Here is a 15,835-nt window from a genome sequence, read left to right on the forward strand (position 1 = left end):
TTTGTTTTTTTGCAGTTTTTCTGCAAAAGCCTAACATGGAAAAAAAAAATACGAACACGATTAATAATATTAAATAATTAATTAAGATCATTTTAATATTTTATTATTAAGTAGCCTAATTTTATGTTGAGCAGCCTATGTGTGTGCGCTTAGTCGGAACCTGACACTCATGTCGCAAATCCAGTCAATCAACAAGTAAACCTATAACTGAGAAGCTGAATTGAGCAGTTTCTATCCTCCTTAAAGGGCATTCAACCTTCTGTAAATAATGGGATTGAGTAAAGCACGGCTGAGGTAGTATTCAGTGTGCCTGGTGACCGCTATCACAGCGAGCTCAGGTGCTTTCACGAGACAATGCGCATTTGTTGTCATCTGCTCCCGCGTGCATGGATGAGTTCCGAGCACCGGCCCGTCAAATTCCCTCATTGTCTGCAGTCAGTAAATGCTTTCTAGTGCCTCCGGCTCACAGGTAAAGATAACGACAGGACAAAGTGGGGCACATTCTCACAATACAGTACCTATGTTGACAGAATCTGTCGACATGTACGCTAACGTTTTTAGGTCACCTAACTGGGAATGACGAGCAGGCCCACCTGAGGTAACTTGTCTCGTATTTCTACAGAAGAATGTGCTTGTTGGTTGTGTAAGTTAGGTTTTCCCACAAAAACAAGATATACATTATGCAGACAGTGCAAGCACATTTGTTTGTTTGGTGACTTTGAACACTATGGTTTAATTGGACCCACTTTATATTAAGTGGCCTTGTGTACTTACATTTAAATTAATCATTTGATACAATGCACTTATTGTGTACATACATGTTTTTACATTGTACTTATATTTTAAAAACACCTGCATGCAATTACATCTGTAATTAATTTCTGTAATTACATTTATAATTACACTGTTGACCCATCCCTTACACCTTATCCCTACCCTTAAACCTACCCATACCACCAAAGCTTTCCCTAACCTTATCCGTATCCCACCTCAATAGCAGCAAACGTGTTTTGCAATTCAATATGAACCCAATAAGTACATTGTACTTAGTTTTTGATGTAAGTACATAATAGTTAAGGCCACTTAATATAAAGTGGGACCGTTTAATTAAATAAAAGGATAACTCCTGGAGGAAGTTCCAGTGGCAGTTGCTCAGATGGTGCAGTGTCTCCTGAAAGTGCAGCACAACTAGAGGCTGCCATCTTTCCTTTATGCGGTTACTTAGTTCTGAGTATCTCATGATTTTAAAATTAATTAGTAGGCCTAATCTAAAAGTAATCTGTCACTGGTAAAACATAGACTATAATTACATGAAATATTTAGTAATATGTTTTGTCAGTACTGATTTGTGAATTTAGATTACAAACAACTCTAAATTCCATCTGGCAATTCTGTTATCACAGAGACAAAAGTACATATATTTTTAATAGAAATTATTAAAATAGACTGTAATGATTGGTAAGATCTAATGATTACAATTCTTCCACTTTTGGCAGGTAGGACAAAAGGTTCGTTTTAGACCTGTGGCTCTCAACCAGGGGGCCTCGGCAAACTTCCAGGGGGACCCAATTCTTAAAAATATTTAAATTTTGTTATATTAACATAATCTCAATTAAAATGCTAAAACACTTGATGACAATATTAAACTGACATCATATTTTTGAGCTTATTTATTTTTATTACAACAGAAATAGCAGAGCATCAGCTTATGTACATATATATAATTGGACAATGAAACTGAATCACCATGGTTTAGACTACAATAATTTATTAGTATGGTGTGGCCAATAGAGCATCAATTTGTCTTAGGAATGACAGATAAATATCCTTCACAGTAGCCAGAAGGATTTTGAGCCATTCCTCTTCCAGATCAGAGGCCAGGTCACTATGTGATGCTGTGGAGGAAAACGTTTTCTGACTTGCTCCTCTAAAATACCCCAAAGTGGCTAAAAAATATTTAGATACGGTGAATGTGCAGGTCATAGGAGATGTTTAATTTTACTTTTATGTTCATCAAACCATTCTTTCACAAGTCTTGCTGTGTGTATTGGTGCATTGTCATGCTGATACACCCCCTTCAGGGTACAATGTTTGAACCATTAAGTGCACATGGTCCTCCAGAATGGTTCATTAGTCCTTGGCAGTGACACAACCATCAAGCACAGTAGGGAATGCCATGATATTACAGCCCAAACCATCACTCTGGGCATGCAACAGTTCAGGTGTTAAGCTTCTTTGGGGCTTCTCCAAACTGTAACTCTCACGGATGTGGGAAAGACAGTGAAGGTGGACTCATCAGAGAGCAATGTTTCACACTGTCCACAACCCAAGATTTGCTCTGTTGGCGCCAATGAAATTGACATTTGGCAATGGAGCCAAAGGTTTGGCTATAGCAGCCTGACCATGAATATTGACTCTGTGGAGTTACCGACCAACAGTTTTGGTGGAAACAGGAGAGTTGAGGTGCGCATTTAACAATGAGTTGGGCAGCTGTGGTTTTATGTTTTTTGGATACAATCCGGGTTAGTACCTGGACATCCCTTTCAGACAGCTTCCTCTTGCATTGACAGTTACTCCTATTGGATGTGGTTTGTCCTGCTGCGTGGGGTTAGGCCAACATTACCCTGGATACCATATCTCTCAACACACCACAAAGGACTTGCTGTCCTGGTCACAGATGAGCCATCGAGATGCGCACCAACAATTTGTCCTCTTTTGATCTCTGATATGTCTCCCATTATGTTGTGTGGATTGCAATATTTTATGTACAGCTGTGCTATTGCTCTGATAATTCAAACTTTACACTCTGCTCTTACTGATGGAATGTAAAATTAGTGAAGATTACCAAAGAATATATAGGAATGAAACCTATAATACTATATTGGCCAGTGTTTCAGTTTCATTGTCTAACCCCTGATATCAGGGCCTTCGAATGTTAATTGGAGTAAAAAAGGCTGATTTAGACCTTGTATGCAGAGATGTAATGCTTAGTTTTATTGATTTTAACAATATTTAAGTGTCTTAAATAGCCATTTTTACATTGCGAAGGTACCACTGAACATGAACCACTGAAAAATGGCATTACATGAAGGGGTCCTGTGTTCAAATCCTAGATGAGGATTTGTAGTTTTTCAGGAAACTATAGGTATCGGAGACACAAACCAAGTTGATGCCCATGTAAAGCTACTTCATTTAAACTCAAGACTCTTAACATTTTTTTGCAACAATGACACAACTGACAAAGCTTCCAGAACAGACAAGCATGAATTTAATTCCTTTTTTTATTTTTTGTCACATGCATAACTGAAGGAGATGCCATGCCATGCTTTGTTGAAAAACCCAGGTCACTTGACCTGGGTGTTTCTATTTACAAGGGATTGAAAAGTCAGGCGATGAATAGTTGCAGCTGAAACAGCAATACAATTAGAGAAGAAACACCACTGTATTAGCCACTGCTAAGTAGTCCAAACAGATCCCAATCTTAATCCCAGAAACGGATTTATTGAGCTTAATCCTGTTGATGAAAACAGAATCCCACCCGCGTTCAGACAGCCCACCGCCCCAGGTACAGTAAACTCACAAGACAAGGCTTTCCCCCCTCTGTCTCAGTAAAGCTCAGATGAATTGATAGTGTAGGACCTCGCTGGGCAGCATGCCCAGTCTGTGGTTGGTTAATTGGAATGTTTTCCCACAGAAGCCAGAATCAAATGTATAAAGGTCATGAATAATTAAAAGAGTGAATGTAAAGTGGGTTTTGTTGGTCTGAATGTCAAGCAAACTTCTCACTTAAAAAAAAAAGACTTAAATAACATTCCTTCTGTGAAAGAAAAGGGACTTAGAGCATTACTAACTTGTTATTTGATGCATAGTCTTTGGTTCTCACATCTAATTTTTGCAATATAACATGTAAAATAATGATAAAACTGTGCTTCAATTTGTTCGTTGACTGTCTGTCGGGTTTGTGCAGACTTTTTGTGAAGGAAGGAAGAGCAGAAGTCATGAGACACCGCTTGGGTCTGTGTAGATAATGAGATAATGAGAGATCTGTTATCTTAATATCATAATGACTTAATAGCACTTTGCAAAATGGGCAGATTAGTTAATCCTACTGTCTACATTTATAATCTTGATGTCTCTAAACATGACTTCGGACCCTATTTGCCATATACAGCCTTGGGCTGCATAGGAGTCAACGTGAGCAATTTTGTACAGATGATATAGTGTAAGTATTCAGACATCCTTAAATTTTTCACTCTTTGTTATATTGCAGCCATTTGCTAAAATCATTTAAGTTCATTTTTTTTCCTCATTAATGTACACACAGCACCCCATAGTGACAGAAAAACACAGAATTGTTGACATTTTTGCAGATTTATTTAACTAAAATATCACATGGTCCTAAGTATTCAGACCCTTTGCTCAGTATTTAGTAGAAGCACCCTTTTGATCTAATACAGCCATGAGTCTTTTTGGGAAAGATGCAACAAGTTTTTAACACCTGGATTTGGGGATCCTCTGCCATTCCTCCTTGCAGATCCTCTCCAGTTCTGTCAGGTTGGATGGTAAACGTTGGTGGACAGCCGTTTTTAGGTCTCTCCAGAGATGCTCAATTGGGTTTAAGTCAGGGCTTTGGCTGGGCCATTCAAGAAAAGTCACAGAGTTGTTGTGAAGCCACTCTTTCGTTATTTTAGCTGTGTGCTTAGGGTCATTGTCTTGTTGGAAGGTAAACCTTCAGCCCAGTCTGAGGTCCTGAGCACTCTGGAGAAGGTTTTCGTCCAGGATATCCCTGTACTTGGCCGCATTCATCTTTCCCTCGATTGCAACCAGTCGTCCTGTCCCTGCAGCTGAAAAACACCCCCACAGCATGATGCTGCCACCACCATGCTTCACTGTTGGGACTGTATTGGACAGGTGATGAGCAGGGCCTGCTTTTCTCCACACATACCGCTTAGAATTAAGGCCAAAAAGTTCTATCTTGGTCTCATCAGACCAGAGAATCTTATTTCTCACCATCTTGGAGACTTCAGGTGTTTTTTAGCAAACTCCATGCGGGCTTTCATGTGTCTTGCACTGAGGAGAGGCTTCCGTCGGGCCACTCTGCCATAAAGCCCCGACTGGTGGAGGGCTGCAGTGATGGTTGACTCCCGACTGCATCTCTGGAGCTCAGCCACAGTGATCTTTGGGTTCTTCTCTCACCAAGGCTCTTCTCCCCCGATAGCTCAGTTTGGCTAGACGGCCAGCTCTAGGAAGGGTTCTGGTCGTCCCAAACGTCTTCCATTCACGTTATTTGCTCAAATAGAAGTCATTGTAAAATGTTACTTCTTGATGGATTTGTTTAAAAGCATGATCTGGTTTCCTAGTGTCTTTTTCTGTACTGTCCTTGTAAAATATGCAGCACATGTTTTAAGCACTGGTGAGGAGTCAGACCATCACGGCAGGGTCAAATGATCAAAATGTGAATGTGTTCTGACTATGACATTAATACCTTGAGTGGCATTTGCTATTACTTGTTTCTAAGCAGTGGGAAAGAAGACCCTGCATACACACATGATATCACAGCAGAAAGCTGGCAACAGACACAATCATATGACCTCCAGTTTGAGAGTCCTCCACAGTGTCAGTCAGCTGATGGAATCTTTTTGACTGCAAGCAATACAATCCTTTGGCTTCCTCACTAAACCTATACCAAAAATGTAGTTACCAAATTGGATGTCATTGGAAACTAACATGAAATAACAGCCTATACCCTACTACAGTATTGTAAGATATATAAGCAATTTTATTTATAGGTCCCACTTTATATTAGGTGGCCTTAAAGGGTTAGTTCACCCAAAAATTACTCACCTTCATGTCATTCCACACCTGTAAGACCTTCGTCCATCTTCGGAACACAAATTAAGATATTTTTGATGAAATCCGAGAGCTCTCTGACTCCTCAATAGACAGCACTTTCAAGGTCCAGAAAGGTACATCATTAAAGACATCATTAAAACTAAGAAAACTTAAGTTGATGTGACTGCTGTGGTTCAACCTTAACGCAAAACAAAAATAATGACTTTATTCAACAACATCTTCACTTCTGTGTCATTCTTGTACGCTGTTTACGTCCAGTGCTTCCAGGTTCTACATCAGAACGCGGGCTCAGTATTTGCCGACGCTGTTTATGTGAGCAGCACAACGCGTGTGTGTGATGCTGATGCAGGAGCCGGCCAGTAATAAGTCAGCATTCTGATGTAGAACCTGAACGTGCTGGACGTAAACAGCGTACAAGAATGACACAGAAGAGAAGATATTGTGGAATACAGTCCTTATTTTTGTGCAAAAAAGTATTCTCGTCACTTCATAAAATTAAGGTTGAACCCCTGCAGTCATGTTGATTATTTTAACAATGTCTTTAGTACCTTTCTGGACCTTGAAAGTCGAGGTTAAAGTGCTGTCTATTGAGGAGTCAGAGTCATATTTTGGATTTCATCAAAAATATCTTAATATGTGTTCTGAAAATGAATGAAGGTCTTACGGGTGTGGACGACATGAGGGTGAGTAATTAATGACAGAATTTTCATTTTTGGGTGAACTAACCCTTTAACTACTATGTACTTACATCAAAAATAAGTACAATGTACTTATTGTGTTCATATTGTATTGAAAAAAACCTTTGCTGCTATTGAGGTGGGATACGGGTACGGTTAGGGACAGGTTTGGTGTTATGGGTAGGTTTAAGGTTGGGTTAAATGTGCAATATGTAAGATTTTTGCAGTAAAATATCCAAAAACCACTAAGCCAGTGTTATATATTTTGTTCACTTGAGTACTTATAATATCCCAAATGTTTCCAACTATTTGTAAATCGTGAGAAAATTGCAATTTTAACCAAGGCTCCGGGACATGTGAGGAGTCGCCTGTCAATTGCGTCATACCTGCGTTAACCCTCGGTTTCCGGTTTTATTTTGTGGAAACCATGGAAACACCAAAGACGCTTTAATATGTTACACGTTTTAATAGACAAGGGAACAACTGTTTTGATATATTTATTGACAGAAAACTAATTGTTGTTATATAGCTCAACACGTTTAGTCTTATTGTTTAGTCTTTTTTGCGAGTACCATGCCTCAGAGAAAAACACTATTTTGTCAAGTAGCTAACATAGCAAAATCAGATGCAGCTTTATTTTCAGTAATACAGAGTTTTCTCCATCATACAATACGTTTTAAAATGAATTGCATGCCATTTATCAACACAAGCCATCCAGCATTTAATATGATATTCTAAAATCGATCTAGCTTACTGCAGTGTGTAACAAGTGTCTCACAGCAGCCACCGAGCGAACGCACAGAGTAACGTTATAACATAATTTTCAACACACTAAAATGTATCTAATATGATAAACAGAGCTGTGTTACCCTCATACTCATGACCGGAAAAGCGGAAGCGGCGTCGGCGACTGTGGCATAATAAAAGTTCTGCTGCTCGTGAGGCGTGTGTTGCGCAGTCGCTTCAGCGGCCTCATTCAGCTCCCACAACACTCGGTCCTGCTCTGCTTCATACTACAGTAACGTTAATAATCACATCCATGAATATGATTTCTTCCCGAGTCCTATCCCTATTCTTTTGCACCGTCTGTTGAGGTGAAGACCACATGTCCCAAGATTCCCCGCTCAATTTTGGCGTAATCAAACTACGCCTTTGTTTTGAATAGGCCTCTAGCGACCTCTAGCGGACAGAAATCCTACATACTGCACCTTTAAGGTGTAAGGAATGGGTCAATAGTGTAATTAAATAACACCTTTCACCTTTTTAAATAAACAAATAAACAAATAAACATTGTAATAAGTGCAATGATTAATTTAAATGTAAGTACATAGTAAGGCCACCTAATATAAAATGGAACCAAACTTTACATTTTATATACATATATTTGATTATTTTATTGTATTATTGCAATATAATTACAATTATTAAGATAGATTATAAAAAATGTGTACAAATTACAAAACAAATTCTCTAAAAATAAACTCATATTCAACCTAAAGCTGCCAAACCTCACATTAACATTTTGTTGCTAATGTGTATTTTTTTTTCTGCAACTGAGGCATGGTTTTCATGACCAGTTATTCTTCTGATAGATTCTGTTGTGACTTTTTCAGGGCTGAATACAATAGTAATATATACTGTAGATTTTCTATCAGAGCCAGCCAAGTAGCTATGATGTTCATGGTGTACATATTTGTTTAGGTGGCTGGTGGAAGGTGTCAAAGAGAGAGAGAGCATACTACGTGTATTACGTGATGTGTAACACTGTTCTATTTATAACAAATCATAGGGCCTGTGGTGTTCCTCTCTTACTCAGAAGGACACACTTCAAAGGGCATTCACTATGCCTCAAACTACTGAAGTGGTGTGAAAGGCTAACTACTCTGGGACGTCTGTACTTTCACACCATTTGACAGGTACTGTACACATTTCTGTTTTAAGTTTAGTAGTAGTTTTATCATAGTGTGCACACTAAAGAAAAATCTAAATGTGAAAGAATGCAGTGGACTCTGCATACTTGGAATAAAAAAAAAAAAAGGGAAAGCAGTTTTTTTTTCAAAGAGTTGTGATTGAGTACATGAATGATTGATAGTGATTAATTAACATTAATTTACCCTGTATAATTTCTACATTTTCTTTTGTTTTTGTATTTTCTGATTTTCAATGAATCAATTCTGATTTCATCTGAGCCCATGCAGATAACAGATTGAATTTCCTTTCATTTTTTTAATTTGACTATAATGAGATTTTTTTCCTGATGCAAACCTATGGAGATTCTTGTAATGCATTAATGCAACTTACAAATATATATTAGTTAGATAGTAATTAATTACCACAATCCCTTGACAACTTTTGTAATTGTATTGTGTAAATTTGATTTAAAAGATTTTGTATCACAATTTGTGGTTGCAGCACATATAGTCCTAGTTTATCAGAAGACTATAGATATTAGGCACAATATGTTCGATTTTTGGATTAAAATATCCAAAAACCACTAGAACAATGTTATATATTTTGTTGACCTGTGTACTAACATTATCCCAAATGTTTCCAAGAATGTTTAAATCCAGCGAAATAAGCAATTTTTTGCATCACCTATCACCTATAACCGCATTACCCTCGGTTTCCGGTTTTATTTTGTAGAAACCATGGAAACACCAAAGATGCTTTAATATATTATGTGTTTTATTAGACAGGTGAGCAACTGTTTGGATGGATACATTCATCGACAGAAAACTAATCATGTTATATAGCTCAACACTGTAAGTCTTGTTGTGTTAAGTCTCATTTTCTTGATTTACAGCGAGTACCATGTTTTACCATGTCTAATACCGATCTAGCTTAATGCAGTGTGCATTAAGTGTCTCATAGTAGCCACCAAGCGAACGCAGAGTAGCATTATAACAACTTTCAACACACAAATGTATCTAATATGATAAAACAGCGCTGCTTTACCCCATATACGCTTGACCGGAAGAAGCGTAAGTGGCGACTGCGACATAATAAAAGTTCTGCTGCTCTTGAGACGTGTTGTGCTCGTCTCTCATTAGCAATCGCTCCGTTTCTGCTCACACATCACTCGGCCCTGCTCTGCTTCATACTACAGTAACATTAATAATCTCATCCATGTACATGATTTCTGCCCCATCCCGATTCTTTTCCACCGGCTGTAGACGTAAAGACAACACCTCCCATGATTCCGCGAAATCAAGGCGTCACCAAGCTACGCTTGTGTTTTGAATAAGCGACCTCTAGCGGCGGAAATTTACATAGTGTGCTTTTAATTACCTGTCAGTTCATAGTGGTTGTGCCATTCCCGTGATGGCAATAAAAACATCCACTTTTTGCATTTTCAAATATATCCATATTTTTGTGTAATTGCTTAGACAGACTATTTATTCATGTCACTGATTGATTAATGTTTCAATTGTAGATTCAGAACCGTCTGTGTATCATTCCTTCACGATGGATGACTTTGAATACAGCGTGCACATCTCCGACAAAGACTGGGACTGTTTTTTTCAGGAGTGTGAGGACTGTGACCTGCTCTCTCCAGTGCTTGCCAGCCGAGAGGACTCTGGTATGAGTGACATTGATGAGATGGGCTGCCACTTTCTAGACAGGACCCCGGCTGTGGACACAGCATCCACAAAGCCTGATCCAGACCTTCAGATTGATGGCCCGCCAGACTGTGAGGGCTCACCTGTGTATAATTACCTCAGCAAGTATGGAATACGTAGTCCAGAGCAGGTTCTCTCTGGCAGTGAGGAAGACTTGCACCTTCAGACTGTCAATCTGTTCTTTGAGCAGTTAAAAAGTGTCACAGAAAACGAACAGCCCTTGAAACAAAGCCACGTTGTCAATTGGGGAAGTGAGGAGACAGGCCATCTGGAGGGTTTGATTGATAAGCAGGATATTCTGTCTGTAGATACTGGTCCATCTGGCAGAAATGAGGCCAGTCTTATAGGTGAAATTGTTAAGCAGGGTGTGGTTAATACCTGGGGTGATATAGCCTCAGAAAGAGCTACAAAGTCTGAATCCGCTAATGCACAAGAAGATGCATCAAAGTCTAACACTGAGCTACTCATTGGAGGGAAGTCATTGTCAACTCCCCTAATTACAGTAAGAATGAAAGATAAGCAGCAGGGAAGATGTGGTGATCTCAGCAAAGACTTAGAGCTGAAACCTGAAACAAAGCCACCTGACAAAGAGAAAATGGTAACAGTTAATAGGAAAGATATGACAGACCCAAATCCAGCAAGACAAATTATTGCTCAGCCGGATACCAGAAACAGTTTTGACTCTAAAGATTCTGCAATCTGTCAGATCCCAGTGTCACCTTCCAATCTCAGGAGAAAGAGGAGGAAGAAGAAGAGAATTGGTATCGAACCAGTAGAACCAGGATATGAGGCTCAGATCCACATCCATCAAAGTGAATCTGAGGAAGAGAGATTCATTCAGAGGGAAGAGATGAATAACCTTCCGGCAAATGTCTGGGAGACAGAGCACATATCACTTCAAAGAATTAAAACGACACAAAATACTGATCTTTTACAGCCTAGAAACTTGTTTGACTTGGAGGCTTCAGCTGATTTTAAGTCTTCAAAAAGTTTGCCAGTATCTTTTACCAGTAATTTCGGCACCATACCTTCAAAGCCTGAAGTTGTAAACACAAGCTTTAATACTATGTCCAAAAGCATGCATGACATGTCTCTTGTAAACAATGGACAATTGAAAACAGATATTCCCCCATTACCCAGGATAGATAAAGTTCTGAATTTACAAGAAAGTGGATTAAATATGGTTAAATTTAATCCTTCTTTACACTTAGAGACCTGGACCAGTATTAGAGAGACCTTATCAACACCTCTAAATGATAATTCTGATGCAGGATATCAGAGGAAATCCTTATTATCTCCTAACATTTCCATTGCTGCTGATTCAACAGAGCCTCCTTCCTCTGTAGTCTCTTTTAAACTGACTGAGGACAAAGATTTATCCTGTTTAGGAAATGAGACTGACTGTTCAGGATTTAAAAAGGAACAAACCATGACAAGCAAAAGGAATAAGGTAGAAATTTCAGACTCCAAAGAAAGCAGCTTGTCTTTAACCAAGAACATGGATGGAGCAGAAACTTGCTTGGATGGAAGTGGTCCAGAAAGATTTACTTTTTCACAGGATGCCCCTCAAAAGCAGAAATTATGTATTCAAATGAACATTTCAGAATATCAAAGCAATTCGACCCCTCAAGTCATTGAAATAAACACGAATATAGCTATAAATGAGACAGATGCAAAGACGGAGAGACATATGTCTGAAAATATTTATCATAGAACAGATGAAAGTCATATCCAAAGCAGAAATAAGACTAGTGAAGCATTAATTGTGAATGCCTCACCCATAAAGCCAGGGAATTCAGATGAATCAGACAGTAAGAGAGACATCAGTGCTAATGAGGTTGATGTTTCAGCCAGTGAAGAACAACTATTTTGTGGCAAGTCCACCAGATCTAGTGAACACATAAGTGGTCCTACACAAGATGTTTCAGAGTTGTCTCATAATACACTTGCTGAAATAAAGTACACTTCCTCAGCTGAGTCGAAATGTGGAGCCAAAGATCTTCCGAGTGTTTCTCTTGATGCTGCAGATCATCTTCCATGCCCTGTGTATGCCATCTCATCCTTCTGGAATGAAATGGAGAAACTAACCATCAATGACATATTGCGTATAAGGCAAATTGGTAACACCCAGCACACCAGCGTTTTGACCCAGCTGGAGGATGGTATCATCGTGGACACTACAGATGCTGGAGACTCTGGTTACTTTACACAACCTGACGACTCCAAGCCGGACCGCTTAAGTGGAGATATGTCTTACATATCTGATCTGGACGAAGACCTTGCACAGCTTCAAACCCCATTTTCTTCAAAGCAAGAGGACGAGTCGTGTGAGATCCCTAGCTCTTGTGGAGTGATGTGGGAGAATGATCCAGATCCAGTGGTTGTGGGTGACGAAATGGTGTTCATAAGTTCGGAAACCACTCTTCCTGAACATCTCTACACGGCTAATGCTCAACAATGTTTCAGAAAAATGTGTAAGAACATTAGCGTGCAGAACCTGCAAGCTCTAGATGCTCAACCAATCAGGCAAATACTCAGAAATGCCTCTATGCATTCAATCTATTCAGAGGTAGATGATTTTATCGATCCTTTTTACCATGTGAACACTTCAGGTTCAAAGAGCTTGTCGGATGATGAAGAGGAAGTAGAAACCAGTGGTGTCACATTTTCTGAAATAATCCAGTATCTGTTCGGTGAGGATGAACCTGAACGTTGTGCGTCTCGTGCAGACAACATAGCTGCGTCACACCTTGATGGAACAGGAACTTCTCTTCCTGAGATGTATGAACATTTCTTCTCAGAGTTTGATGCTGGAAGCTTTATTTATCCAATTGTGGAAGAGTCAAGTGGAGATAAAATGGTTCCCATTTTCTCCTGCTCCCGCTCAGCTAACAGAAACCTTCAGTTCCCAGAGGCATATGACTATTTCTTCCCAGATTCCCCTGGGAATTCGGACGAAGATGATGAGAATGAGAACACGGTTATCAAGGTAGTGACACGGTATGACCATAAGTCTCCCAATCATGATCCTGTTGACATGTATGAGCACTTCTTTTCTGAAGATCAGAGTGACTTCCTCTGGACAAACCCTCTTTCACTTAGAAGAGTTCGACGCACAGGTTTTACCATCCCTGAAGATGATAAATGTTCCGGGGAACTTGTCCCTGTAAAGACATTTCCCAAAGGAATCATTCAACCTATTAATGCTTTGGGCCCTGATGGGAGCCCTTTCCCAGATTCCTTGCTTCTCACCCTGGAGAACAGCATCTTCCAGCAATTGGCTGAGCAACAGAAGAAGTGTATGGAGATGCAGACAGTTGTTGCTGATCCAAGTAAGAACTTCTACCACACATTGTTCTGCACACACTGAAACTGGAAATTGAACACTAGTACTAATTCTCAATAGGGTTTATTTGTTCCCTTTAAACTTTATCAGCCATAAGAGACCCTAAAATCAGAGAATACATTGGTATCTCTACAGTTTCTGGAAATAATTTATGTTAGTCATATGTTAGTCAACTCTCACCCCTTTTCTGTCAATATCTGCTGACTGAGAGTATCTAGTCACATGTAGTGCCATGCCCGGGCCGGTGGAATGGTTGTACGTGCGAATCTTTCTACACTCCTGCTTGGCAGCTTCTCAAATCTGCAGTGTGCCAGAATTTATGAACATGTTTCACTTTGAAGTTCAAGTAAAAATAGAGAGAACTCCAGGAACATCAGGCCACTTATACAGTCATTTGTGATATAGTCATTGATTATTGTTCAACGTCAATTCTGCCTATACTCAGCAAAGATACATTAAATTGAACAAAAGTAGGACTTTTACATTGTTAAAAAAGATTTCTATTTCAAATAAATGCTGTTCTGTTGAACTTGCTATTCATCAAAGGGATCCTGAAAAAATATATCATGGTTTCCGCAAAAATATTAAGCTACATGACTGTTTTAAAAATATATTAAAATAGAATTTATTTTGGTTGATCATTAAGTGATGCTGCCCTGTTGTTCTGATTCTTAATGCCTCTTTTTTAGGGTTGGATGCCCCATTCTTGCCTCTTAAACAGGCAGACATGTGCTTGGTGTGTATCGCTTTTGCCTCGTGGGTGCTGAAATCGACAGGTTCAGGAGCAGACACCTGGAAAGCTGGTATATATATATTTGTTTCATGAATATACTTCTTATTATTTTGACATAAATTGCTTAAATTCTCAAAGTCTTTCAAGTGAGCCATTACTTTAGTCGTTCAGTTGTGTTTTGACAGTGTTTACTTAGGATTTTATTTTCTTTACAGAAGAAAAAGTTAAGCCACTTGCCTTGGTAGAAAGCTTTGCCTCACAACAAACTGAGAAAAAAGTTAATTAAGCAATGCAATTCATAATAGTCCATAATGACACATATCTGCTTTTTTATTGTTCAGCTCTTCTTGCGAACATCAGTGCGCTCTCGGCAATACGATACCTGCGCAGACACAAGAGGGAGGAGGTCTCTGGAAAAACTTCTTTGCGTCAGATAGAGCCAGCATAACTCCTCCAGGATCTGATTTCAGTCACATCTACCTTTTTCCATGTAATCCAAAAGGGTGATGATGAACGTCAAACATTTTCCATCATTCTCAGTACATGTTATTATGAATAATATTCTCATGTGGTTTAATTGCTGATGAACTCAGTTGATAAACTTGATACACAATAGATGACTTTGACTTCAGACCAGTGGCAGTAGTGTTTATAATATGTATCTTTCGTGTATAAACATTTCAGTAATCTGCATATCCAACATTGAAAAAGGTAGATTGTTAATGAAATGACCAAAGCCCTTTATCAGAGATATTGTGGATTCGCTGTTCGCAGTGAATGCTGTTGTGCGTTGTGATGAGAGCAGTGAGATGTTGATTAATATTTGATATTGAGATGCTTATGGAAATGTTATGATGAAGATGGACGTGTGTCTAAGCAAGTAATGTAAGTAAATAAGCTAATGTCTAAGCACAAATAGTCAGTTTATGTATTGTGATGCTACTGAGATACTGGAATTTTTGCTGGGCCAAATTATTTTGGTGTATTTATAGACCATATTAACATTAAGTCATATACCCATGTGATGACGTCACTTCAGATCTGAAAGCATTGATTTCTTTAAATGTCACCCATTTTAAATGTAATGTAGGAAATTCATTTTATGTCTGTTGTATCTAAAATAAATGTTTATTTGAAAGCATTTAAAAAAGGTTAAATGGTTTTATTTGTCAGTACCCTTGTATGTTAATAGTAATACTTATTTTGGCCACAAGAGGGGAATGAACAACCAATTGTACTATGATTGTACCAGAAAACCTGATAACTGTTACATTTGTTATAACTGAGGGGAATAACATACATTACACTTTTTGTGCAATAGAAATAGAAACTGAGATGTGTTCTAAAGGTTCTGGAGAAAGTTAAGAAAATTTGCTATTGAGGCATTTCAGTTAAGTACTTCTAAATGTGACCAGCAGATGGCACCAGAACCCTGAGGGAAAGGTCACCAAAGTCCCTTTCCATGGTCTTTGATGACACTAATATAGGCCACGCTGACAGATGTTCATAATTCAAATTCAAAATTTCCAACACACAGTTGAAGGACGTTTTTAAAGCATTTGTCACTGAAATTAAACGTTCTACATAATATGACAGAATAAAGGAG

The 15,835-nt window shown here is 38.8% G+C and overlaps 1 protein-coding gene across 2 annotated transcripts; it reads left to right on the top strand.

The window, feature by feature from the left end:
- The first annotated feature begins 8,319 nt into the window (after positions 1–8,319).
- Positions 8,320–15,379, top strand: LOC125259596 (PPARGC1 and ESRR induced regulator, muscle 1). Of its 2 annotated transcripts, XM_048177325.1 has the most exons (5): positions 8,320–8,446; positions 9,223–9,292; positions 9,964–13,482; positions 14,186–14,299; positions 14,571–15,379. In XM_048177325.1, the coding sequence occupies exons 3-5, from the start codon at positions 9,996–9,998 to the stop codon at positions 14,675–14,677; spliced, it is 3,708 nt and encodes a 1,235-aa protein (XP_048033282.1). In that variant the 5' UTR covers positions 8,320–8,446; positions 9,223–9,292; positions 9,964–9,995; the 3' UTR covers positions 14,678–15,379. The 2 variants fall into 2 exon arrangements, with proteins under 2 accessions (XP_048033282.1, XP_048033281.1); XM_048177324.1 differs by lacking the exon at positions 9,223–9,292.
- Positions 15,380–15,835: the final 456 nt, after the last annotated feature.

This window comes from Megalobrama amblycephala, linkage group LG24 (assembly GCF_018812025.1).
Source record: "Megalobrama amblycephala isolate DHTTF-2021 linkage group LG24, ASM1881202v1, whole genome shotgun sequence".
NCBI classification, from domain to species: Eukaryota; Metazoa; Chordata; class Actinopteri; order Cypriniformes; family Xenocyprididae; genus Megalobrama; species Megalobrama amblycephala.

Coding starts and splice junctions, on each gene's coding strand:
- LOC125259596 (XM_048177325.1), top strand. CDS start 9,996: ATGGATGACTTTGAATACAGCGTGCACATCTCCGACAAAGACTGGGAC. Junction 13,483..14,185: donor GACAGTTGTTGCTGATCCAA/GTAAGAACTTCT, acceptor CCTCTTTTTTAG/GGTTGGATGCCCCATTCTTG. Junction 14,300..14,570: donor AGCAGACACCTGGAAAGCTG/GTATATATATAT, acceptor TTTATTGTTCAG/CTCTTCTTGCGAACATCAGT.